The 23,549-nt window shown below is 35.6% G+C and overlaps 4 protein-coding genes and 2 long non-coding RNA genes across 7 annotated transcripts; 2 read left to right on the forward strand and 4 right to left on the reverse strand.

Moving 5' to 3' along the window:
• Positions 1–318: 318 nt before the first annotated feature.
• Positions 319–1,758, reverse strand: LOC114521781. Its single transcript, XR_003686844.1, has 3 exons — positions 1,572–1,758; positions 965–1,078; positions 319–465 (listed from the first exon to the last, which is right to left on the reverse strand). It is a non-coding gene; the product is annotated as an uncharacterized LOC114521781 (long non-coding RNA).
• Positions 1,759–1,846: 88 nt separating this feature from the next.
• On the forward strand, positions 1,847–3,974 carry LOC114521780 (ras-related protein rab7). The gene is made up of 5 exons (XM_028542321.1): positions 1,847–2,002; positions 2,569–2,622; positions 2,721–2,847; positions 2,921–3,139; positions 3,315–3,974. Exons 2-5 carry the CDS (start codon positions 2,570–2,572, stop codon positions 3,531–3,533), a joined length of 618 nt encoding a protein of 205 aa, XP_028398122.1. The 5' UTR covers positions 1,847–2,002; position 2,569; the 3' UTR covers positions 3,534–3,974.
• Positions 3,975–4,076: 102 nt separating this feature from the next.
• On the reverse strand, positions 4,077–8,628 carry LOC114521779. Of its 2 annotated transcripts, XM_028542319.1 has the most exons (9): positions 8,354–8,628; positions 7,885–8,032; positions 7,543–7,695; positions 7,358–7,427; positions 6,854–7,195; positions 6,621–6,718; positions 6,470–6,550; positions 5,707–5,907; positions 4,077–5,181 (listed from the first exon to the last, which is right to left on the reverse strand). In XM_028542319.1, the coding sequence occupies exons 1-9, from the start codon at positions 8,431–8,433 to the stop codon at positions 4,774–4,776; spliced, it is 1,581 nt and encodes a 526-aa protein (XP_028398120.1). In that variant the 5' UTR covers positions 8,434–8,628; the 3' UTR covers positions 4,077–4,773. The 2 variants fall into 2 exon arrangements, with proteins under 2 accessions (XP_028398120.1, XP_028398121.1); XM_028542320.1 differs by lacking the exon at positions 7,885–8,032 and having other exon boundaries at positions 8,354–8,440.
• A 3,894-nt stretch (positions 8,629–12,522) lies between these two features.
• On the forward strand, positions 12,523–13,257 carry LOC114521905. The gene is made up of 2 exons (XR_003686850.1): positions 12,523–12,654; positions 12,751–13,257. It is a non-coding gene; the product is annotated as an uncharacterized LOC114521905 (long non-coding RNA).
• A 362-nt stretch (positions 13,258–13,619) lies between these two features.
• On the reverse strand, positions 13,620–19,392 carry LOC114521904 (cyclin-dependent kinase 20-like). The gene is made up of 12 exons (XM_028542477.1): positions 19,249–19,392; positions 19,054–19,127; positions 17,606–17,642; positions 17,408–17,521; positions 16,827–16,901; positions 16,562–16,683; positions 16,403–16,465; positions 16,276–16,327; positions 16,126–16,197; positions 15,952–16,044; positions 15,498–15,560; positions 13,620–15,228 (listed from the first exon to the last, which is right to left on the reverse strand). Exons 1-12 carry the CDS (start codon positions 19,321–19,323, stop codon positions 15,040–15,042), a joined length of 1,029 nt encoding a protein of 342 aa, XP_028398278.1. The 5' UTR covers positions 19,324–19,392; the 3' UTR covers positions 13,620–15,039.
• Positions 19,393–20,644: 1,252 nt separating this feature from the next.
• Positions 20,645–23,357, reverse strand: LOC114521982 (UDP-galactose translocator-like). Its single transcript, XM_028542569.1, has 4 exons — positions 23,181–23,357; positions 22,303–22,646; positions 21,717–21,963; positions 20,645–21,598 (listed from the first exon to the last, which is right to left on the reverse strand). Exons 1-4 carry the CDS (start codon positions 23,326–23,328, stop codon positions 21,162–21,164), a joined length of 1,176 nt encoding a protein of 391 aa, XP_028398370.1. The 5' UTR covers positions 23,329–23,357; the 3' UTR covers positions 20,645–21,161.
• Positions 23,358–23,549: the final 192 nt, after the last annotated feature.

Consider the following 23,549-nt stretch of genomic DNA (forward strand, 5'->3'; position numbering starts at 1 on the left):
ACTAACTTGACGTCACGTAAGACTGTGGTAAGACATGGCCTTGTACGGGTATCTACCGTATATTTGGGTACAAAAAACGAAAAAAAATTGTGTGAAAGAGTGCGCACAAGTGCTTTGTAAAGGCTAGTTTCCACTCAGGAAAATTCTCCTTTGTATAAACGCTGCCTGAGAATTCACCGACAAAGGAAATTTTCCTGTCCGTTCCGATCCAAAGGAGATTTTTCCTGAGTGGAAACTAGCCTTTAGGATGAAACTCATGAAACAGGATAACTAATCATTTTTATCTCTTTCAATCCCTCCCAATTCCTCCCAATTGGATATTTCAAAAATAAAATATATTTCCTATCATTCAATACACACAAGAAATAGTATGCACTATATAAATTCTGGTTAATATTCTATGACAGTTGAAATATATCAGAAAGTTCATATCCTTTTGGGTCTTTGTTGCTTTTCTTCAAAAGGCTGAAAATGAATTGAAAAGCAATATTAAAGTATGAGCAATTATTTTGCTAGATGTATTAGGAAAGAGCAGAATATTTTAAACCTAATAAATAGATAGACTCCTCAGAAAAATGAGCCTTGAAAAGTGGTAAGCCTTATCAGTGTACACTGGCATTATGTAATTATAGTGAAACCTGCAGCATGATTGGTTAATAGCTGTGCATATGTACTTTCATAAATTTTAGAAAGTCTTGCAGCATTCCAAGTGCATGGATCAACACTAATGACAATAACAATACTGTCAAAATTTTTATAAAATTTTGTTAAAATTTTATAATGAAATTTTTTCTAAAAACTGTGGAACTTTCTTCGAAATTCTAACATCTCTTCATTAAATCAAATTAGATTTTGAACATCACATTTTCTTTAAAACGTCATCCAAACAATATTTAAATTAAAGCTTAGTCATAAATTAAAGCTTTTATTAAAAAAGAATTTGTTTTGAAAATCTAAACCGTACCTGGTACAAAAGTTTTACTGTAGTGATTGTGGTGGTTCCATAAGGTTTATGTCAGAAAATGATCTTGCCCCATATACTGCTAGTATAAATATTGTTGTATGTTTGATAAGTCTCCTGTGAAACAAAAAATACAATTGCATCATAAGGGGGAAGAATGTACCTCAGACATTTAGTTCAAAATTATATGCAATTAATGTGGGTTTCATGAAAGATCTTTGGAACAGGTTTTAATTAGCTTGCTACACAGACTAACCTTGGTGCACCGTTAGATGTTGAAAACATCTTTGAGCAAGTCTAATTTGTGTTTATAATTTAATCAATCACATGATTGTACCACAAAAATTGCTATACAGAAATGTGTTCACCACCCACTAAAATAAAATCCCTGACATAAATGAACTTATTATTAAGTTATTAATAAATTTATTAATAACCCATTAATAAATTTATATAAATTATGATAAAATAATTCATATTCTTGCACAACTTGAAAAATCAATCATGATACATGAGGTTAAATAATATAAGTGAAACATCAGCTATGGAAACTCAGGCAACTGAGGCAACTGAGGCAAGTCAGTCAAGTCAGTTAACTCAGTGAACACACCATTTATTTGGGTTTCTGTATAAATCTAAAACATGATCAATGGCTCCCATTGGTTTGTCTTTTATACTAGGTTTTCCTGAAGGTTTTTTCATCGTCTAAATGAAGCTAATAAAATATCCAACAAATTAATTTCTTCTATTCGTTTCTTTCGTCCTTACTCTCTTCATGCAGAGTTTTGTTACAATACTTTATGTTACAAGTGACAAAAGTAATTTCAAACTCCAGTATTCAGCAGATCAGTGGCGGAAGTAGACGTAATGACGTCGCAGCAATTCGCCCCCGATCACGAGACATCCTTCAATCCACAACCAAGTTGCGTTGTCAAGACCTGTTCAATTTCTTGCGTTTGTTCGCATTATTTGTGAGCAAAACTTGTCTTTACCCTACTGTAAATATAGCTACGCATAAATTTAACCATCAGGCTTTAAAAGGTAAGTAAATTTTCATAAAAATTACTATTTATTCCTTTGTTTTATCTCCCAAAATATTAGTACTCTTGATAGGTCGATATTATTTCATGCATATCAGCATATGCCTTGTCCTTCGTTCCATTTCGGTGAAAACAGATTTCCCATTCATAAGATCTATTAATGTTATTCAACTGCGATGTATTTTCTCAAAATTAACGACATTGGGGTTAATGGTGTGGTATATTGAATGTTTTTCTTTATATTTTTAAACTTCAAATACGAAAGTTATAAAGCCATACGAATGGCCCGCGAGGCTAGCCAATCATTACGCAATGAAACATAAAAAATGAAAATCATTGCAGTGTGAAAAATTCATGATAATTCTCTTCAATTTCACACTTTGGCCCAGACTTAGTTTGAATATTTAATTGTTGTATTATACCATCATTTTTATAATGCACCAAGAACTTGAATTTGTTTAAAGTAGTTACCCCGAAATTCTAACCTTCTGTCAATTTTTATCTTCATGGAATAAAATAGGGAAATCAGTGCCCCTACTTATTCAATCTCTTTATCTTATGCTTTAGTATGTCATCACGGAAGAAGGTTCTATTAAAAGTTATAATCCTTGGAGATAGTGGGTATGTAGTTTGTCTGAATTTGTTGATAATTTAAAGATAATAAATGCTAGCCTACTTAATGTGGAAATTTATTTAAAAATACTCTTTTTTAATTGCAGAGTTGGGAAGACGTCTTTAATGAATCAGTATGTGAATAAAAAGTTTAGTAATCAATACAAAGCTACAATTGGAGCAGATTTTCTTACAAAAGAGGTTATGGTTGATGACCGACTGGTCACAATGCAGGTATTCTATCACCATAAATTTTATTGGCTTGCTTATGAAAAACATTTTAGAAAACAATTCCCCTCTTTCCTAGATCTGGGACACAGCAGGTCAAGAACGATTTCAGAGTTTGGGTGTTGCATTTTATCGTGGTGCAGATTGCTGTGTTCTTGTCTTTGATGTCACACAACCTAGTTCATTCAAAACACTTGATAGCTGGAGGGATGAGTTTTTAATCCAAGCTAGTCCAAGAGACCCTGAAAACTTTCCATTTGTTGTGTTGGGAAATAAAGTTGACTTGGAAAATAGAGCGGTATGTATCACAACATAGATTAATTGGAATGTCTTTCTTAACTCTGAGAAAAAGGTTGTAGGTAGTAGCTAGGGGAAAGTATAAGCTATTAGTAGAGATGTTCTAATCCTGCAGCAATTTTGTCTAAATTGTTGCAAAATAGTTGCCTTTATTGTTGAATTGTTCTACATTCCAGGTCTCAGCAAAGAGAGCTCAGGGTTGGTGTCAATCTAAGAACAACATTCCTTACTTTGAGACAAGTGCAAAAGAAGCCATTAATGTTGAACAAGCATTCCAGACGATTGCTAAGAATGCATTAGCACAAGAAACCGAGGTGGAATTATACAATGACTTTCCTGACCAAATCAAACTAGACAACAATCCCAACAAACCACAAGGTGGTTGTGCTTGCTAAGCATTATGGAACGCAATGCAATAAATGATGTATTATTACATAATGTACTGGGGAAATTATTTATTTGAAATCCCTAAACTTTAAATAATACTGATTTATGGACAAATTACTCATGGTTGATAGACAACTATGACTTCAGATTTTTTACAACTACCCTTTAGTAATTACACACACCGACAAGTTGTTCAACTATAATCTATTTTAATTCTTACAAATGAGAAATTTTCCTGAATTCCTTTTTGCCATCTTTACCCTTTATCCTAGGTATATATATAAAAAAGTATATATGTATCTCTGATGTGCACAGCATGAAAGGTTTTTCCTTACACTTTTTTGACCAATAACAATAAGTAGTTTAGTCTGTATTTGGTAGAAGTAGAATAATCCTCATTTTTGTGACAAGTAATTTCAAGAATTATAAAACATTTCAAGCTACTGCAAGAGATTGTGGATATTTTCTCGAAAATGTTATAACTTAGAAAGGGTGCAGGATTTTGTAGCGAGCTTTAAAAGCAATGGTATCTATGGTTAAATTCCCTTTTGCACAAGCCTTCAAACTTTAGGAGCATTTTTGCTCTTTTTGTAAGGGAATAGAGAGTCAGAAATCTGCTTAAATGTCAGGCAGATTTAGTTTATTAAAATAAGAATGAAATCATTGATTTCTGTTGGTCACTGAACCAGTACCCTGATTTTTGTATGTATTTCTACATAGCCTTCCACAGTACTCAACACTACGAATACTTTTATTGAAATAGAAAGTGGGAAAGATTTCTTAAAAAATCTATTCAACCTGACAGATATGTTGGAAAATTTCACTTTTAAATTTAGGTTAAGCCTTGAGCAAATGCCATAGAAACATTTAATTTGTGATTCTGCATTACTTTGCCAAATGCTTCCTGCTGGCCCACCCTTCAGCATGAAACCAATACTGCAGGAAGAAATTGCTCTCTGAGAATTGAAAGGAAAAGTGTAAACAACAAAATTGTGTTTTCCTGTATTCCCACTATGGCTAGGAAATACAGAGAAACCTGGCGAGATTTGTCCCACATTAGGCTATCTAACAGGCTTTGGTTCATCTGCGGGGCCTGCGCACTCCTAACTACGGCCGGCTAGGTGAAAGTATTGATATTTTACTGAAGAGTATTATCAGAGATAACACCACTTCAAACATGAACAGGAAACTGGTTTTCTTTATGTCCTCAAAAAGAGGGAAAAGAATAGAGCAACCTTAACTGAACGATCACGTGGATACGTTCCAAATTTGAGACGAATCAAGTGCAGATATTTCATCCCGTCTTTCCGATACAGCATTTTGATGATCCAGTAAAGCTTGCATGCTCAGTGGCTCCCACAACCTTTGTGGAAATTCTGAACGGCTAGAGTGTTTCCTGTGACGCAAAACATCATCTGATTGTTTTAGTTTCGATTCTTGTTTAGTTTCCTCTTTGTTCAATCGCCTCGCAAACTGTCCTCTGCATGTTGCCTTTTTTTCGGTTAAGAAAACAAGTTTTGAGCACTGAGGCTTCTTTACCGGATATTCTTCCTCTTTTGTTTCAACTGACTGCGCATTACTCACATTTATGGTGGTGTTTCTTGCAGAAGCACAGTTCTCGGATATTTCTGGGAGTTTCAACGAAGGCTTCTTCTCCTGGTTAAAAATTATAACTAATGATGATACTGTAAATTCACCACTGAATCTAATATAATTCGTTAACCATTGGAATTGGAGGTAATATGAAAACACACAACGCGATACGTCGACACTTGAGCTATATATCTGGCGCATTGAGCCTAGCCGCATTTCCACTGTTTTCTTGCTGTCTGTTCAGAAACTGAAATACGCTACGTTTAGCTACAATACGAAATTACGAATAAAGTGGAAATCAAGCCAAGTCAGTTCGCTCGACCAGGTGGAATCAAGCCATGTCGTCAAGCCCAGGGTGGCTGAATTGGACTGGACTGTTACACTGGAGCAAGGAGAAAGCAGCAATCTCGTTTTCTTAGCTGTGCAACTAAGTTTGATCTCACATAGCGTCCTAAAACTCTGCAAGTCGTAAACACATTTCACCTCCATATTCACAGTTTTATTGCCTTTCAGACATTTTTACCATGGTTGAAAAATCAAGGCTGGGCTATGTCAACTGCTCTTAACAATAACCATAATAATAAATACCTGTATTATCTCCGGGTAGTATCTTCTTATACCATCCTCGTCCTTGGCTTCAGAATAATGTGGCGGTCCAATAACTTGAAACAACAGTTTGGTTTTATCTTTATTAAGATGTGCGATACGATACATCAACTCTTGACGATGCCTGCGATATTTCACATCTTTTAGAATATCGCTTTCTTCAAGATTAACATTTACGGGAGCCTGAAATTTAGTTTTTAGCAGATGAATGTTAAAAAATAAAACTCACTGCAAAATAATTTCTTTACTAATGCAGTGGGTAGCATGCATGTGAGATGGCACCGTTCTTGGTCATCAACCAGTAACCAGTACTTCAAAAAAATGTTCCAACTGTTCCCAATTTCGGAACGCTTTAAGGTCCACACAGACCGGACGCGAATTGTCAACGCGGCGCAAATTTTCAACGTTTTTAATTTTTCAAAATCAAATAAATTTTGAACTATCATAATATTCTTGTAGATTACATAACAATAAAACATTTTGACTGCTCTAGCGTCCATAGTTTCCAAATTTTACTTCCAGAATGTAATTTATATGCTTCTGAAAACTCAAAATTCGCGTCGCGTTGCCGCATCGCGTCCGCTTGTGTGGACCTTTAGAGTTATAAATCAAACGCGACAGATCAGGTTTTTAGCCGTCGAATGGCACAACTTCCCCTAATCCCCTTATACATATGATTGAAATAATAACAATAGTAGTTTTTACTTCAGAAAACAGCGTATAGAAAATTCTCATGCAAACCCACCTCTTCCTCGCTGACAAAAAATCTCTCCACAGGCGTAACATGACGCCGCAGACATTCTCGCATGAAACATGCATAGGCATTCTAAAAGTAAACACTCATGTTGGAGTAAATCGCCGATTTTTATTTGAGGTAAAAAACGACCTTATTGCACCTTGACATCAGGTAAAATTAAAGCATCTTTGTTGACCAACTTTTGTCTGGAAAAGGCTCTTAATGCTTCCCATAATGCAGCAGCACCATGCTGGCCCTCTAAATACAACAAAATTTCCTCGATTATAACAACCTGCGATACCGTGCCTTCATTAAGCAAATTATTTAATGGTTCTGTGATAGTTTGCATTAAGAACAATTATTAACTAAAATGGATGAAAGTAATCAACATACTTTTCCTTGCTATTGACAGATCAAAGACCTTCCTTGGACTTTCTTTAACTTCTGGATTCAAATATCCCTCAGCCTCATCACCAAACAATCTTTCCAGTTGGACTTGCAATGGTTGGTAACGTAATTCATGAAAATCTGCATTCTCCATCATTGAGTTTTCTAAGAGTTCTGACAAGTCCTCTTCAGAAAAAGCATCAAGCTTTTGTGATGCTTTTTCCGAAAGTTTCTCTTCATCACATGTTTTGCAGGGTGCTTCTTCATTTTCAGGCTTCATGACAGGTGGTTTAAGCTTCTTAGGTTTGCCATTATTTACATTCAATGGGGTTTTACTTTTCAGTTGAACTAAAGTAAAAATATCCAGGGCTAGGGTAAAGGTATTGAAACCATGAAGCATTCATTATTACCGTAGCTATTACTCAAAATTACTGGGTATATTAAACGCAAAAGTTATTGTCTTTGAGACTTTGAATGAAATCAGAAATCACAATTCACAGTCATCATTACCTTTTTTTTGTATCCCAGTTAACAACTTCTGTCTTTCATATCTAGCTTGATCATTTTGCTTTTGCTGTTCCTGTTTAAAGAAATGTTTGATTTGTCAAGTTATAAATGCTATAAACTTATAGTTATAAACTTATTTGCTTCAAAGATCATACATTATCTCCCAAATAAGAAAAAAGTTGATTAACCTTATTTTTCAGTTCATGCTTTTCATGAATAAGTTCATCTTGTTTCTTGATCATGTGATGTTGCAATTTCACCCGATCTTTTAATATTTTCTGCTTCCTTTTATGTTCATTTTCTTTGACAATGTGCCACATTTTCAATGTGTGGAGAGCTTTCTACATTTTCAATGTAAATGTAAATTGACTGAATAAAAATACATTGACTTTGCCAGAACTGGGGTTAAGGGAAGAAATGTTAAAAGTATCCAACAAATAGGTCTTTATTAATTAAATCATGATGGAACATAGGCCGGATAGTATTTTTCTATATTCTGTCAATTAGCAAGCTTATGGCATGCATCTGACCTCTTGCTTCTCCTTTGAAGCTTTCTCTTCAGCCTCAATATGACGCCTGTGAGCCATCATTCTGATATGTTTTGGTTTTTTCTCTAATTCGTTAGAACCATAATTAACTTGTTCTAATTGTGTACTAATTGGAGATACTTCATCAGCCCTGCAATGTCACCAATAAAGTTGAAATAGTATATGACTAAATTTATATAACTACCATTTAGCAGATAAACCATGAAGGAAGACTCCTGCTATAAAATTTTATTATAAAGCCTTACCACTGAACGTCTTTATCAGTTCTACAGGAGTTTTAAATAAGAGATACAAGTTGGTTTCTCAAAACGTAAATCTATTATCTCAAAACGAAGTAACGAATTTGCAAACTGCGCACAATATAATGTTTGTTTTATAAAATCAAAAACCTATACAGGATTAAAGGATTAAAATTTAGCGTTTTAAATATAATCGCAAGTGTTTTTCTTACCCCGTCAAACAACCAGTTTGTTTCTGTTCATAATTAGGAGAATAGTTGGTCAATAATGGTGGAAGCGTTGACGTATTCATTTTGTTTTAAAGAACGATTTTTTTATGAAAATTTTCAAAGGTACAGTAATCCGCCATATTGGATATATATTTAAAAGTTGTTATGGCAACCAAACAGCGGGTTGTATTAGTTTATACAACCCTGTTGCTGTAGCAACATGTTGCAACGACACCGAAGAAATTGGTGTTTAAGACGTTTCAACCCGAAAATCTAATCGCTGGTTCACAATTGTGCATTTCTGTATCGCCCTATCAAAGAGAAACCTTTTGAATATCTTAAAAAAGTTCAATTTTTCTTCTGAATACGCATTCTGCAATCTTTTGACAGCTCATCACACACATCTGACAGCTGTGAAATGGCCATTTTGAGGCTTAAAGTATACACAAGGTTATTAATTCAGACGATTCGTTTTTACCGTGAGCAAGCTTCAAATCTTTTGTGCAAGACATATTTTCTTGAATATTTATAAATCTTTTTCCTCACCAAGTTTGAAGTCTAAGTATCGAGAATTGCGGCTAAGCCTATACCAATTTCCGCGGTGTCTGTTGCAACATGCAGATGTGACTTGTAGGTGTTGCATCAGTGGTTGCATCTAACGTTAGCTTTTCTTTAGTCTAACGTCATTACTTACTGCACTGCAATTATTTGATCTTTTTACTTAATTAATTGAGACTGCAATACATTTACACACAGGGGCAGGGTCATTTAGTCACAAAATAAATATTGTATTCACACTCCTAGCCTACACTCATATCATATAAAGCCTCGCATCGTTGATCGTCTCAATGGTGAGGTCTGCACAAAAATATGAGTATAAAGGTCATAACTAATAAGGTGTCGCGAGACGCGTTGGCTGTACAGCTCCTCTCTACTCTAGCATCTTTTCTTCTTGTGTGAACAAAACGTGAGCGCTCCAAACCTCATGTTTTAGTTTTACATAGTAGATCAGTCATAACTGGGATATCAACTATAGTGGTACCAACATCTCTCTGACCAGGTAGACACACGTCTTGGGTCATGCATGTTTCTAACATAGATGTTTATGCATTCGGTTTAGGATATTTATCCACCAATTGTTATCGTATTGTTTCCAACGCCCCTATGGTATATTCGAGATAAAGGCGTTAAATTGCGGTGGTTCTTAGAGATCGAGCTGGAACTTGTTTTGTCGCATGATAGTTTGTTGGAATAGAGGCGAAAGACTTTGCCTTTTCTGTCGAAGTGATGTGTGGATTGTGTGTAGAATCCTACTTTAAAACTTGAAGATAGGAAGCATTGTTACAGCAATATATCGGGGTTGAATGTTTCATCTCTGATGAAGACTTCGGTTCGGTGATGAAGACTTCGGTTCCGTGACTTTTTTTATTTTTCTACGTGATTTTTTTGCATTTTTTATGATTTTTTGATTTCAAAAATTTTTTAGGATTTTTCTAGGATTTTTCTGAAGGTGTACGTGATTTAAATCAGTGTTTTGTCCCTTGGACTGGACTATCCGGTCCAGCCAGGCATACTCCTATACATCTGGCGAAAAATCTGTCGAGAGTGGTCAGATTCGCCGCCTCATTTCCAGTGACCCCAGGAGAGTGAGGAGACCTCATGAGGATACAGCCAGTATTTATACAATACTTAAAATACAGTTTTGTACGAGGTTTTGCTTGCAGAAATCGCGTCCCGCCAACGGCACCAAGTCCAGTCCAACAGTCCAGTCATCGTGTCCCACCAAGTCCATGTTTTGTACTATGCTGAAAATTACCAGTGAAAATAAATAAAAATAGGTACGCTAAGCGTACGTGTATCTGCTCACAACAATCTAGTTTGGACAGCAAATGGACCATATGGATTTGGCCATGTTTTTTAATTTTCCATCTTCTGGTGAATGGGGCTTGATGATTACCTACACTATTTTTACCGCTGTTCAAGCAATAGGAAATATGCTTAGTAATATGTAGTAATGTCAGTCATGACAGTAATATAGACATGCTCTGTTTTGAGAGCTGAGAAGTCTCATTGGCTTGTTTGCGTTTCCTATATTCCCTTGCATATGCTCTTCGCTTTTGCTTAGCATCAGGGCTCTGTATTTCATTAGCTCGTTTTTCCTTCATGTATTTTTTCATATATTCTGTTCTTCTTTGCTCAGACTGAGAGCTCCTATTTGACTGTTCAGGTCTTCAGGATTTAGAAGTACCTGATGGCAAAGTTGATACATAATGATACTCATCTATATGACCTAAATAAATATCTCTAAGTTGATCTGTTGGTGAATAATTCAGAAAATTGTTCATGTGTCTCACTAATGACTATCTTTAACTTCAGCTGATCAGCCACAGCTTGTATAATCATAGCATTTCCCCATGACCCTTGCATGGACATATTATTGAGGTATTATAACCATGAGTTTTCAGTGTTACTTTCAATTAATCTCTCAGGATTACCCCTCATATAAGCAATACCAAATGCTCGAGCTTGTAGATGGTGATCAGGGTCACCATACAACTGATGAGACCCAGCTCAAAAAAGGCAGTCACCATCACCACCAACTTCAAATGGTCGTAAATATAATATAGTAGTAGAAGTAGTAGTAGTAATACTACAACTACTACTACTAGTACTACATTATATTTAAGACCATGAAAGCGTTTTACTACATTTGATGACAGTCTAGTGGGACTGTTGTTTTGAACAGGACCAGGATTTCTTTTAATATCTGAAAACATTAGTTTCCTTTGAGATATGTCATATGTGATATTGTTTACTCGCAATATTGCCTGCTATCTTGTGACTGTATAAAACAAAATGATTTTTTTACTATATAGTTTTTTTCTACTAAGTTGACAAAAGACTTTAAATATCCGAATGAATTGATAAAAATATGCAGGGATGGCAACAGGAATTCCCCGACACAGGGGCTAAGGTCCCCGTCAGGGGGGGCTGGGGGCTGAACTCCTGGTTGTTATTTAACGTGTAATTGTAGGAAGCACAGTTTTCGGTTTATCGCTACAGTCCCATGCCTTAGATTTGCAGCCTAGGCTCACGAGGCGCCACCTTGGTTGGCGCCGAGGAAGAAAATTTTTGAAATTTGATTGCTCTAGATCTTTGGAAATTAGCATTTCAGAGTCTTATCACGGACTTTTTCATGAAAATTTTTATGCAACAAACCATGTACAATGTAAAATACTAAGTTAAATTTTGAAGCAGTTTATCTGTTTTATTTGGGAGAACTAAAAACAATAGAGGGCGACTCAATATATCTCCCGTTCATTCCCCAACGAATTGTAAAATTTTCCCCGACAGGGGGGCTTGAGTTCCCCGGCGCCACCCCTGAAAATATGTCGCATTGGCACAAATTGAAAACAGCATTGCTTGAAATTACTAGCTATATATCTTATTTAAAATGGATGACCTAGGGGCATTTCTTACAAAATAATGCTTTAAAGTGGATCTACTTTTTCTCTTTCTCATAGCCAATATAATTCTCTTTAAAGGCAACCTGGAAGGTGCACGGTCTCTAGATCACTTGGTATTTGTCTGCTTTGTCAATTTCCGTAGTCAGTCGGTGGCGACAACAGCAGCTACGCGTATAGTGATCTGAATTTATACACCTAACACAGTTGCTATCTATACAATACAAATGTATATTGTATAATGGTTTGCTGGTGAATTTCTTTAGGTTTCGTTAATCGTCTAAGAAGAGATTGTTTCGATCTCCGAAGAGATTGTTTTGATCTCCGAAGAGATTGTTTTGATCTCCGAAGAGATTGATTATTTACCTCATGGGGACAAGTTTCCATGTTCAGAAAAACTTGGATAAAAAAAAACACAGAACAAGATTTTTTGAAGCCAAAATTGCAATAACGATTAACGATTTATATTTTCTGCATGCTTTAGGTTATGGTGTGAGCGGGTAATAAACTAATCGCTGATTGGCTAATTATATAAGCGCATCGCTGAATGGCTATATGTTAACATAGCTCGCGATAGCAATATATCTGCGTTCGCAGATACAAAAACAGGAAGTTCAAAAGCAGTGTTGATTTATTTTTGGCTTCTTATTGGTTCGCTACCTTTGATGTACAATTACTACTCAGACAGAGTCAGCCATTCTGGGAAAGGTTTTTGAATAGTGCTGAAGGAAGCTAGGAAGCCGAAACGTCAGTATTGTCTCGGGTTAAACCAAAGAAGAACTTAGCGTCACGTCGGTGAAGCAGCAGACGAACAATTCATTTGGACAATTCATTTTGACAGTAAGTTACATTTGAACTACCAGTGGGCTTTGATTATATGATAAAACAACCTCCGTGGTGCCAAACTGCGCAACATTAAAATATTCTTTTTTTAAGATTTCGCCTTTCGTCATGAAAATCTTCGCTTTCTCAATCGTGTTGCTCCTTATCGTCTCTCTTCAACAAACACAAGCTGTGGCTCGGTTTTTCGTAATCTTTGTGCGTCTGGGTTACAAGTTGATTAAGAATATGCATTACGCCAAATGCAATACGCCTAAAGTTCCTTCTCATATGAATTGCCCTGGAGTCGTTCTCGGATTTGGCCCGACGAAAAAAATAGCCAAAAAGTTCGCAAGAGTCGACGCAGAGTTGAGAGGAGATAAAGGTTGTGCTCGTTATGTCGCACATTGTCACGTAAAGAAATTCTTTAAGTGATGGCATCATTGGCATGCTGTTTAATGATAATGGAAAACGCTGGATTTCGATTTATTATTACTGGACTGTAGAATGAAGAACATTAATTAACGATAATCGTAATAAGTTTAATAACTGTTTATTTTTGTCTTTTATTACTAAGCATATCATGTAAAAGCAATGAGAAATAAAAATGTTTTGTTTGCATTATCTGGCTTCGAATAGCCGCACTTCCTTGATCGTCTGCTATGAAACTTGAGATAATAGGCCTTACCCCTCGTTTACGGAATTGGCCTGAGCAAAAACATGGCCATAAACGCCGCAAGAGTCGACGCAGAGTTGAGAGGAGATAAAGGTTGTGCTCGTTATGTCGGACATTGTCAAGTAAAGAAATTCTTGAAGTGATGGCATCATTGGCATGTTGTTTAATGATAATGGAAAACGCTGGATTTCGATTTTTTTATTACTGGACTGTAGAATGAAGAACATTAACGATAATCGTAATAAGTTTGATTAATAACTGTTTATTTTTGTCTTTTATTACTAAGCATATCATGTAAAAGCAATGAGAAATAAAAATGTTTTGTTTGCATTATCTGGCTTCGACTTCCTTGATCGTCTGCTATGAAACTCGAAATAATAGGCCTTACCCTGCCCTAAATCAGCAGTTGCTACATAAAAAAATCACTTGTTTAGCGTCCGCTCTCGACCTGAGCGTAGCGTCCGACTTCAACTTTTTTATTTTCTAAAGAACCTTCGAAATTCGAGAAAAAAGTTTGAAAACACTGCTTTTTGCTTGTGGAAACGTGAAAATAATGATTTCAATCGTAAATATTTGTATTCTGTTGTATTCGCCAGCTTCACTTTCGCTTAACCTTAAACCGGGGCAGTGACGCCTGCAGGGAATTTTGGTTTTAGTAGTCACCACTGATCTGAAATAAGATCAGTGGTAGTCACGGCGAAAAATTCAAACTTCAAAATTTCCCGCCAGGACTACTAAGATCACAATTCCCTGCAGGTGCCACGGCTTGTTACGTCATTATGCATAAGGTCTATTATGTTAGTTTAGCATAAGTTACAGATTTTCGGACAAAGTTTAGCATAATGAAAAATTTAGCATAATCGTCGGCGCAATCGTCTGAGAATATTAGCAATGAATTTTATGATAAAGTATGTAATACAGAACATATGGTCAATAATGGTGGAAGCGTTGACGTATTCATTTTGTTTTAAAGAACGATTTTGATGAAAATTTTCAAAGGTGCAGTAATTCGCCATATTGGATATATATTTAACAGCTGTTATGGCAACTATTAGTTTATACAAATAATATAACCCTGTTGCTACAGCAACATGTTGCAGCATGCAGATGTGACTTGTGAGGTGTTGCATCTAATGTTAGCTTTTCTTTAGTCTAACGCCATTACAGGCAGGGGCATTTTAAGTCACAACATAAATATTGTAATGTTTATCACACTCCCAGCCTACACTCATAAAGCCCCGCATGGCCGCATCGTTGATCGTCTCAAAAGCGAGGTCTGCACAAAATAATTTAGGTCATAACTAATAAGGTGTGGTGAGACACGTTGGCTGTACAGCTCTACTCTAGCATCTTTTCTTCTTGTGTGACCAAACGTGAGGGCTCCAAACCTCATGTTTTGAGATACGACTGTTTTAAGATTCATGTCTTATTCTTCATTGATACCAGTTTTACATAGTAGATCAGTCATAACTGGAGTATCAACTATAGTGGTACCATCATCTCTACGACCAGTAGGTAGACGCACGTCTTTTGAGGTCTTGTATGTTTCTAACATAATGTCCTCGATGTTGAGGCCTCACATTGTATTTTCTGACATGGCTTATATGGTCTCGCCAAACGGGTCTTCTGTATTAGGTTGTTTACCCATAGACCGATTGTTGAGAAACTACTTTACTGAGCGGATTACTCTACCGAGATTAGTGAGATATTCTCTTTATGAACATATTGCCTCAGTATTTCCTGATGTAAGGTTTAATTTCGTCCGGTTGGACCAAAGATTTCTCAAGTGGTGTTTCTGTTTCAAACAACTTACCCACCCCAGCACGAGCACCTGGTCGTCGAGAGTTCCTGGCGGGGATAGGAAGTTCCGAGTGATGAGCTGGTAATGGTTCTTTGAAAAAATACGGATGAAGTAACGCCTGAAAGTGAAGTGAATTCTTGATCACATATTTATAAAATAAGAAACGAAAAAAAAGGAGTACACAAGGTATATATTAAAGCAAAGAAACTAAATTGGTAGAATCATTAAAAACAATTAGCTTTCCAAGAAAAAGAAAACTACATATGAGCTCACATATTTCAAATCAAAGACAAGGAGACATTCATATCCCAGGTAAGTTATGAGCTCTTAGAAAAAATGTTTCACAATACATCAAGTGAAAAATGCAAGATTCGGACCATACAGTACCTCAGAAGCAGCAATTCTTGATCTTGATGGATAAACTAGAAACTTCTTTAACAGTTCCACTGCCTGTAATGAACAAAAGCTGCGGTGTCTGGAGATGCGACGAGGGTTGCATGTGCTACGATGATTGCACTGGGCCCGATTAACCCCAGTCACTGAGGTTAATGATGATTGCACTGAGGTTAATGATGATTGCACTGAGGTTAATGATGATTGCACTGTTTGGGACCGGTTGTTCAAAATCAGGTTAAATTAACCCAGGGTTAACGCAAATTTTCACATTGATTTTTCTCATCGCTTGTTTATACAAAGTATTTTTTGGTTCAATAGAAGTCATATTTTGTAGAGATTTGTAAACATGATGTATTCGGTCTATAGTTAGATTCCGGAAAGAATAAGATAGAGACAACGAAACATGTATTGAATAAACCAATTAACTCAGACGATAAATACTGACCTCGACTGTCGCATCTGGTACAAGTTTCTCTAGAGGTATCGGTGGCATTTCTGGAAAGGTTATTTTATTATAATCAGGAAGCTCTGTCATTCCCTGGAAATAACACAGTTGTCTTGATATGAATACTGATATAAAAGTTAATACATCAATGACAAAAAATTAATCTAAACCAACCGGCCAACTGGCTTCATCAGGTGTTCCTAATACGCGAAGAACACAACACAGCTGTTCAATGTCATTTTCACCCTGAAACCGAGAAAGTTAAAAATTACCAATCATGAACGAATTCGGATTAGATAATAATAGAAAATTAATGGCACTCACAGGAAATAGTGGTGAATTGTTCAGAAGTTCACCAAATATACATCCAACTGCCCTGAAATGGAATAGATTTCCACACATTTTTAGCATAAATGGTTTACAAAACACAAATCAAGTTTTTTCTACACACCACAAGTCCACGCCTTCATCATATTTTCTTGCTCCATAAAGCAGTTCTGGTGCACGGTACCATCTTAAAATAAAATTGCACAGGTCAGCCTTAGGCAAGAAATTCTTTGTGCAACTTGAATCCCATGTTTTGACATAAAGCTTGACCTAATTGCCATACCTTGTGGCTACCTGATGACTGTAAAGACGATCCTGTTCTGGTGAAAACACCCGAGCAAGGCCAAAATCAGCAATTTTCAAATGACCAGTTGGACTTATGAGAAGATTAGCAGGCTTCAAGTCCTTAATTGAAGTCCTTATTAGATCTCATCAATAAATATGGTATAACAACTGGGTAAAATAGACAACAAAGCCTCCCCACATTTTGACCTAAGATTGGTATCTAAGGGCCAAGGAATCTGAATTCCACATTGTCATGTACTTACCCTGTGAACAATGGAGTTTTCATGACAATATGCTACACCTTTAAGAAGCATCCCCATGTAACTCTTTATCTGTGCCTGATAAAATAAACTTGTTTTTTGTATGATGGATATAATTAATAACTCCAAACATATCATATAGCATATCCTGTAAATATCTGGTAGGGTATCTGTTTTTATTACCAATTGAGAGACCTGAATATTTTTTTGACCACAAAAGCAGTCTACCAGAATAAACACCATGTTTTCAACATTGAAAAAGCAATAGAAAAAAGGCTTTTTCTTGGAATATATTGGAGGTTCGATCCAAGAAGGGGTTTATTTTATGGGACTAGATAATTTCAGGAATAGCAGTGGATATTTCATGAAATTGCAACTATTTTCCATCCATCATAGAACAGAAAATCTATTTGAATTTGCACATAAGACCTTGGTAATAGCATAAAAAAGCATATACCAAGATATTCGCAATGTTTCTATTAGTATGAAAAATTGTAGCTAGAAATTACCAATGATTAAAGTAGGACAATTACAAGGACTGTGTCTTAAATAATAATAATATAAATGCATCTGGTTCAAGTTACCTCAGTAAGAGGACAATCTGAATTTCTCAGGACTTCAGATAAATCAGATAACATGTATTCAAACACCAGAACAAACCCAGCACCATCTGGGAACACATCAATCAGTTGAACTACCTGCCATGGTAATTATTACAACACAGTAAATTTTATGGTTAACAACAACAAAATAAATGACAAAATGAAATTGCTCCTACTTACAAATTGATTTTCTATTTCTTGAAGAGCTTTTATTTCCCTGAGGAAAAGATGGATCAATATAAATGTAGATGCTTTTATTATCAAAATGAATAAAACAATCAAGTAATTCTGATTATGTGCCTTGTACAGATAATACATTTCACAATGAAAGTATATAATATACATATCTCACACCTTTTAAAATATTTAGGATTGAGCATGAAAAATAAAATATTATATAAAATATTATATATATAATAAAATATTATATATATATATATATATATATGTATGCCAAGTCTGGAGAAAAAGATCAGCGCCCACAACAAGTTAGTCTTGCGAAAAAACAACCCTACACCAGAAGAGCAAAAAACCTGTAACTGCAGATCCAGAGATAACTGCCCTTTAAACGGCGAATGCCTAACAAGGAACATAATCTATCAAGCAACCGTCGAGAGCAACAATGAGAAACAAACCTATATTGGTCTCACTAGTGATGAATTCAAATCTAGATATAGAAATCATACAGCGTCATTTAGGCACAAGAACAAACAGAACGCAACCGAGCTTAGTAAGTTTATCTGGTCCTTGAAGGATGACGGAGTACCATTCAAAGTAAGCTGGAAGATCATCGCACGAGCCGCCCCGTATTCAAACGCCACGAAGCGTTGCAACTTATGCCTCTTAGAGAAATACTACATCATTTGCAAAACAAACTTATGCTCACTTAACAAAAGGAACGAACTTACAAGCACATGCCGTCACGCTAGCAAATATCTTCTAAAGAACTTATAGATTCTATCTAACATGTAAATTAGACTCTGATGTATTTAAGGCGTGCCTGTTAATAATAAATTCTTATATACACCTGATGAGAGGGAGCTTGCTCCTTCGAAACAGCGCTGTAGTAATTATGCAACCTTAGTTTTCTGTCTTTACTGCAATTATATTATAGCTCTACTTTACAGTATTGAGCACTCTTCGATATACGAAAACCATATTATTGTTTGACTATATATATATATATATATATATATATATATATATATATATATATATATATATATATATATATATATGTAATATATATACATATTTAATTAAGTGTTGTTCGTCATTGCATCTAGCCAGTGTGGAAAGTTTGTTAGTCTCGAAACTCCTATTTATTTACTAGTATTTTTTTGAAATCTCGGTTGTGCAGTTCGCATACTTTCCAGTCAGGGTGCCTGGAGCCTTGCCCTTGGGCATTGTGAGCTAATCACTGCACTGCACAGTCTGCACCTTTCACTATTGACAAAGGCTCTGTTGCATTGAGTAAAGTGAATAAAGGAATTAAAGCATAAACTGAACATAATTTATCACAGTAATTATGGAAGCACTAATCATGGAAGTCCAAAAAAAATAAAAAATGACAAAATTGTATGTTTAAACTTTAAATTGTATATAAACGACTACAATCAATATTCTACCTTAATGCTTGATTTGGAATACCATCTTCCAGTTTTCTTAAAGGAACCTTTTTTATTGCCACCACTTCACCACTCTAAAGACAGTAACAACGGCAAATGTCTATGTTTAATAAAGATATGAGCCTTATAAAATCATTTTTATTAAAATGTAATGAGAAAATCTGAGAAATACATATATATATATATATATTTTACTTGAATATGTTTTGCTTTAAAAACAATGCCATGGGCACCTTCGCCAATTCGACCAAGAATTCTATACTGTTCCATTCTAGTTGAACACACTATATTCAAAGTAATCTAAATTTTGTGTTTTTCCCACTCCACGCGGACGCCATTTTGGTTGCTAACTGCATGACACCCCTAAAGAAGCTTGGGATCGATAAATATACTGCAATCTGATTGGTTAATTACCAAAATTCGAGAATCTGATTGGTTAGTAATTCATTGCGAGCTTTCATTACACTTTCACTATATGTGACATATGTTCAGTTTTGTGGGTTGTATGCAGTGGTGGTTGTATGGTTTATATTTTGTTATTGTCTCTCTCATCTTGTTGTCTTTTTAGCGCTACATACTCTGGATAAGTCTAGCAATCATGAGGAATAAGCATAGTGAAGAATACATAAAATATTTGTATTCAAATGTGCTTCAAAAGTTTTCAATCTGAATTGCTGCTCCAGAGACGGCGTCGTGTTTCGGTTGTCACACGTGTTTGTCAGTTGTCACATTGTGTGTGCTGTCTCTTCCAGTAAAACTGTGGATGTTGTCTTGTATTTGTTGTGTATATGTTATCGTATAGTAATCCTGGGTATTTCGCTAATGATGAGAGTAAGGCGAATATGATTTTATTGTGAAATCACTTACACTTGAACTGAAGCGAAAACCTACAGTGTCTTGTTATTAATTAATTTACGAGTTACGATACTTGGCACAAATAACTATGGGAAGAAACTTGGAAATCCAAAATTTCATTGCTATAATCTGAACTTTGTTCTCATCCACCATGCACCGTCTGCACCCACAAACAGCGAGGATCTAAAAACTAAAAAGGCTCCAAATGACCCCTGGTTCTCAGAGTAGAAGTTTATATTTTTTCGCTAGTTCGTTTGTTGCGAAATCAAATTTCGCAGTGTAAAAACAGTTACCTTTGAGAAAATCTAGAGTTCACCATGTAAGCTGCTTGAAAATGCAAGGTAATAAAAGATGGCGCTCAAATGTTGAATGAGATTTAGGCTCAGATCAGCCAAATGCAGTTATAGAAATAACCACTTTTGAATAGTTTAAGCAACATTTCTCACCATTGATCAACTTAAATTAATTTATCCCTTACATTGGAACATCATACTATCGATTAGAAAAACTGCACGGTATAGAGACGATAGTCTATACTCCTATACTCGGCTATAGTAATCGTGATAACTCGGAAAAAAGCTTAACCGCGACAGTCAAAATTCATAAAGAGCAAGTTCATGAAAAGCAAGCAAGCAATGTCATTACCCAGAATGGCAACACCCAAAGATGAATTACCTAGTAGTGTAGACTGTGTGGTAGAGAAGTGATGGCCGGGGCAGAGTACTTCAACACCAAAGAAAACATTTTCATTTATTAATATGTTAGGATTATTCGTGCATGTTTTTGTACTTTACATAGCGTGTGCACAGCCTATCGAGGTACCTTTGCATTCTTTGCATTGCATTTAGAATGTTTTTTTGTTTTATCCATAGACAAACCAGAAGAAATCTTCTCTATGGTTTATCAAAAAATCGTTTTACTTGTGTTATATCACTGCTGATAGGGATTATACCCCCACACGACCCTTCATGTACATGCTAGAGCCTCGAAAGCAGTCTGCATTCGTATTCATATAAGTATTTTAAAGTTTACAAATTGCGCTCTAATTTGCTGTCTTTAAGATACTCACTCGTGAGAAACTACACACTATTACGTTCCTAAACGTAATACCGGACCAGTTTACCTTTTGATCCTAATCTTAATTATTTAATGGGCATTCTTATACAAATTGAATTTAAAAGAAGAAAGATTGCTGAATTTTATTGCTATATAATAGCAAACACAAAATCTGGTGTAATTGGTTATGTACAAATTCATATCCTAGTTGAATGCCCACTAGTAACTTTCTGAGGTTGTGGTGGTGCTGCTGCCATAGCTGATCTACCATAAAGATAAACAGCAGAGATCACTAAACCTGCCCCGAGTATGAACTGTAAGTTCAGCTGAAAACTGAAGAAAAATACTGAGACAAAACATGAAATAATTATTGCCAAAGATGTGGCAAATCCCTTTAAAATATTGTCTGCATATTTGACCACGACAGCAACCAGCAGTCCACCAAAGGCTTGGTTTAACACAACCAACCAGACCAAAAGTGTATAACCAGTAAAAAACCCACTTTCCTGGATTTTTGTTCCATCTTTAAACCACATTCCAATTAACCCAATGACAATACCATACATGCCTAGTTGAACATTTCTTAACCACACAGATGCCTTGGTGCCTTTTAAAATTTTCTCAAAATATACACCTAAATAAAAAACCAACAAGCACATTGTAAAGTCATGACTTTAGAAGAATTGACAATTGCAGCTATAAAGAAAACAAAGGCACATTTGGAAACAAATAAACAAAATTCAAACACAAACCTGCAAAACCAGAACAAAGAGTCGAAGCAATAACAGCCAAAAGTCCCACCATTGGGTACTGTTTTCGTGTAGGACCTGGTGTTGGTGTGTCTGTTGGTTTTGCATGCAATTTGCCATGTTGCAACTGTACAATTGCAACACCGACAAACAACATAACTAAAGCAAGCCACTGCCCTCTCTGAAGAGTCTTCTTTAACATAACCACAGAGAATAGTGCTGTTGTAAGAATCTTCAGTTGATAGGTAACCTAAAAATTGGAGAACTGTGTTGTTTACTGATAGAAGAAGGAATGGATTCTGGAATCACAGCACATTCTAATCACACAATATTTAAGTATTGGCACACTTGACTGGCTAAGAGAATTTAGAAAATTTCCTCAGAAATATATCCACCAGTGCAATGAAACATCAGTTGTAAACATCAATTGTAAACATCAATTGTAAACAATTTGGGCATGTAAAAGTATGGCACATTAAAATTTGTAAAAAAATTGACTGAATTACAAATACAGTTTTAAATGTAAGAGAGCAGGTACTGCACTATGTAGTTAATAGCTATAGCATATCAATATATAGCATATATTCACCTGGAAGGTTGCAGCATCAAGATTTGAAATAGCAACATATTGCAGATTATTCTGAACGGTATAAATTAAAGCTGGAATGCTTAGTTTCAGGGTATCCACAGCATTTCCAATGATTGATTGGTGCAAAAATAATGCCCAATTTACAACATTTCCTTTGTATTCAGCAAGAATAATTAGCAATGAAGCAACCAACTTGAAGGCCTCAGCCAAGACAACAGCTGTTGTTGCAAAATAGAGAGGTCCCTCGATCGTCCTTGAGTATCGAATGGTCAGAATGAGCGAGGCATTCTGCAGTGTAAGAATGATTAAACTCATTGACTTCATGTTAAATATTCCTTTGGAACCTAGAGTGAAAGTATTAAAAGAATGTTTAATGAATGTCCATAGAAAACAGCTCAGCTGTCAGATAAATTCTTGGAATAAATCTAATGTTGTACAGTATTGAGATGTGTATAATAAAAAAAAATCATGCAGTATCTTAATGGTTTGTCCAGATAGAAGATTTCAAGCCTGATATCAAAACTGCGTTGAGTGTATTTACAAAACATTCCTCAAACCAAACTTCACTGCCCTGGTAACGACTTTATGAGAATGAGAACACAAGCCTCTCTTTCTTCAAAACAAGGGAGACTTTGTTATACGATTTAAGTTAACGTGCGTTTTGAAATCTTACCATCTTCATTTTAAATACTTGACTATTTTATACTTTTCTGACAATTTATAGCTTCGTTATTGCACTGCACACAAATAGTCATTGCAATATTGGAAATCTGAAATGCTCAGCTAGCTAGCTGGGCTATGCGATGCGCAAAATCATCTCAAGTTTCACAATTTTTGACTCATATAATGTGACGCTTAGAATCTATAAACTTACTTACCAGAACGATTTGTATTATTTGGATCGGTAATAAGTCTTCTATGATCCATTTTGGTTGATTTACAGGGGGAAATATCGTTTCTTATGCTCGCAAAATGCTTTTGTCTCAGGACCAAATTGTCACTGATTTGCCCTGTTGGCACCGCCATGGTTGCACCCGCTGGACAGAATTTGATACATCTGAGTCCGCAAACTGAAAAAAAAGTAAATTTTTAAAATGCTTAAAAGTGTTCCTATTGTTTTGTAAATAAAACGTATATAATAATAATATTATATATTAGTTTAAACTTCATCAAATAGCATCAGTTTCAATACGTTTTAGCGGTAGATCTGATCATTACGAGTGGTTTTGCTGATTTTGAGAAAATGG

The sequence above is a fragment of the Dendronephthya gigantea genome, unplaced genomic scaffold (genome assembly GCF_004324835.1).
Source record: "Dendronephthya gigantea isolate DGI-Jeju-01 unplaced genomic scaffold, DenGig_1.0 000021F, whole genome shotgun sequence".
NCBI lineage: Eukaryota > Metazoa > Cnidaria > Anthozoa > Malacalcyonacea > Nephtheidae > Dendronephthya > Dendronephthya gigantea.

Coding starts and splice junctions, on each gene's coding strand:
- LOC114521780 (XM_028542321.1), top strand. CDS start 2,570: ATGTCATCACGGAAGAAGGTTCTATTAAAAGTTATAATCCTTGGAGAT. Junction 2,848..2,920: donor ACCGACTGGTCACAATGCAG/GTATTCTATCAC, acceptor CCTCTTTCCTAG/ATCTGGGACACAGCAGGTCA. Junction 3,140..3,314: donor TTGACTTGGAAAATAGAGCG/GTATGTATCACA, acceptor TCTACATTCCAG/GTCTCAGCAAAGAGAGCTCA.
- LOC114521779 (XM_028542319.1), bottom strand. CDS start 8,433: ATGAATACGTCAACGCTTCCACCATTATTGACCAACTATTCTCCTAAT. Junction 8,033..8,353: donor CAAACTGGTTGTTTGACGGG/GTAAGAAAAACA, acceptor GTGACATTGCAG/GGCTGATGAAGTATCTCCAA. Junction 6,719..6,853: donor TCTGTCAATAGCAAGGAAAA/GTATGTTGATTA, acceptor TGTTGTATTTAG/AGGGCCAGCATGGTGCTGCT.
- LOC114521904 (XM_028542477.1), bottom strand. CDS start 19,323: ATGGAACAGTATAGAATTCTTGGTCGAATTGGCGAAGGTGCCCATGGC. Junction 17,522..17,605: donor AAGAAATAGAAAATCAATTT/GTAAGTAGGAGC, acceptor TTACCATGGCAG/GTAGTTCAACTGATTGATGT. Junction 16,466..16,561: donor AGTCATCAGGTAGCCACAAG/GTATGGCAATTA, acceptor TTTTATTTTAAG/ATGGTACCGTGCACCAGAAC.
- LOC114521982 (XM_028542569.1), bottom strand. CDS start 23,328: ATGGCGGTGCCAACAGGGCAAATCAGTGACAATTTGGTCCTGAGACAA. Junction 21,964..22,302: donor TTGATGCTGCAACCTTCCAG/GTGAATATATGC, acceptor TCCAATTTTTAG/GTTACCTATCAACTGAAGAT. Junction 21,599..21,716: donor TCTTTGTTCTGGTTTTGCAG/GTTTGTGTTTGA, acceptor TTTTTTATTTAG/GTGTATATTTTGAGAAAATT.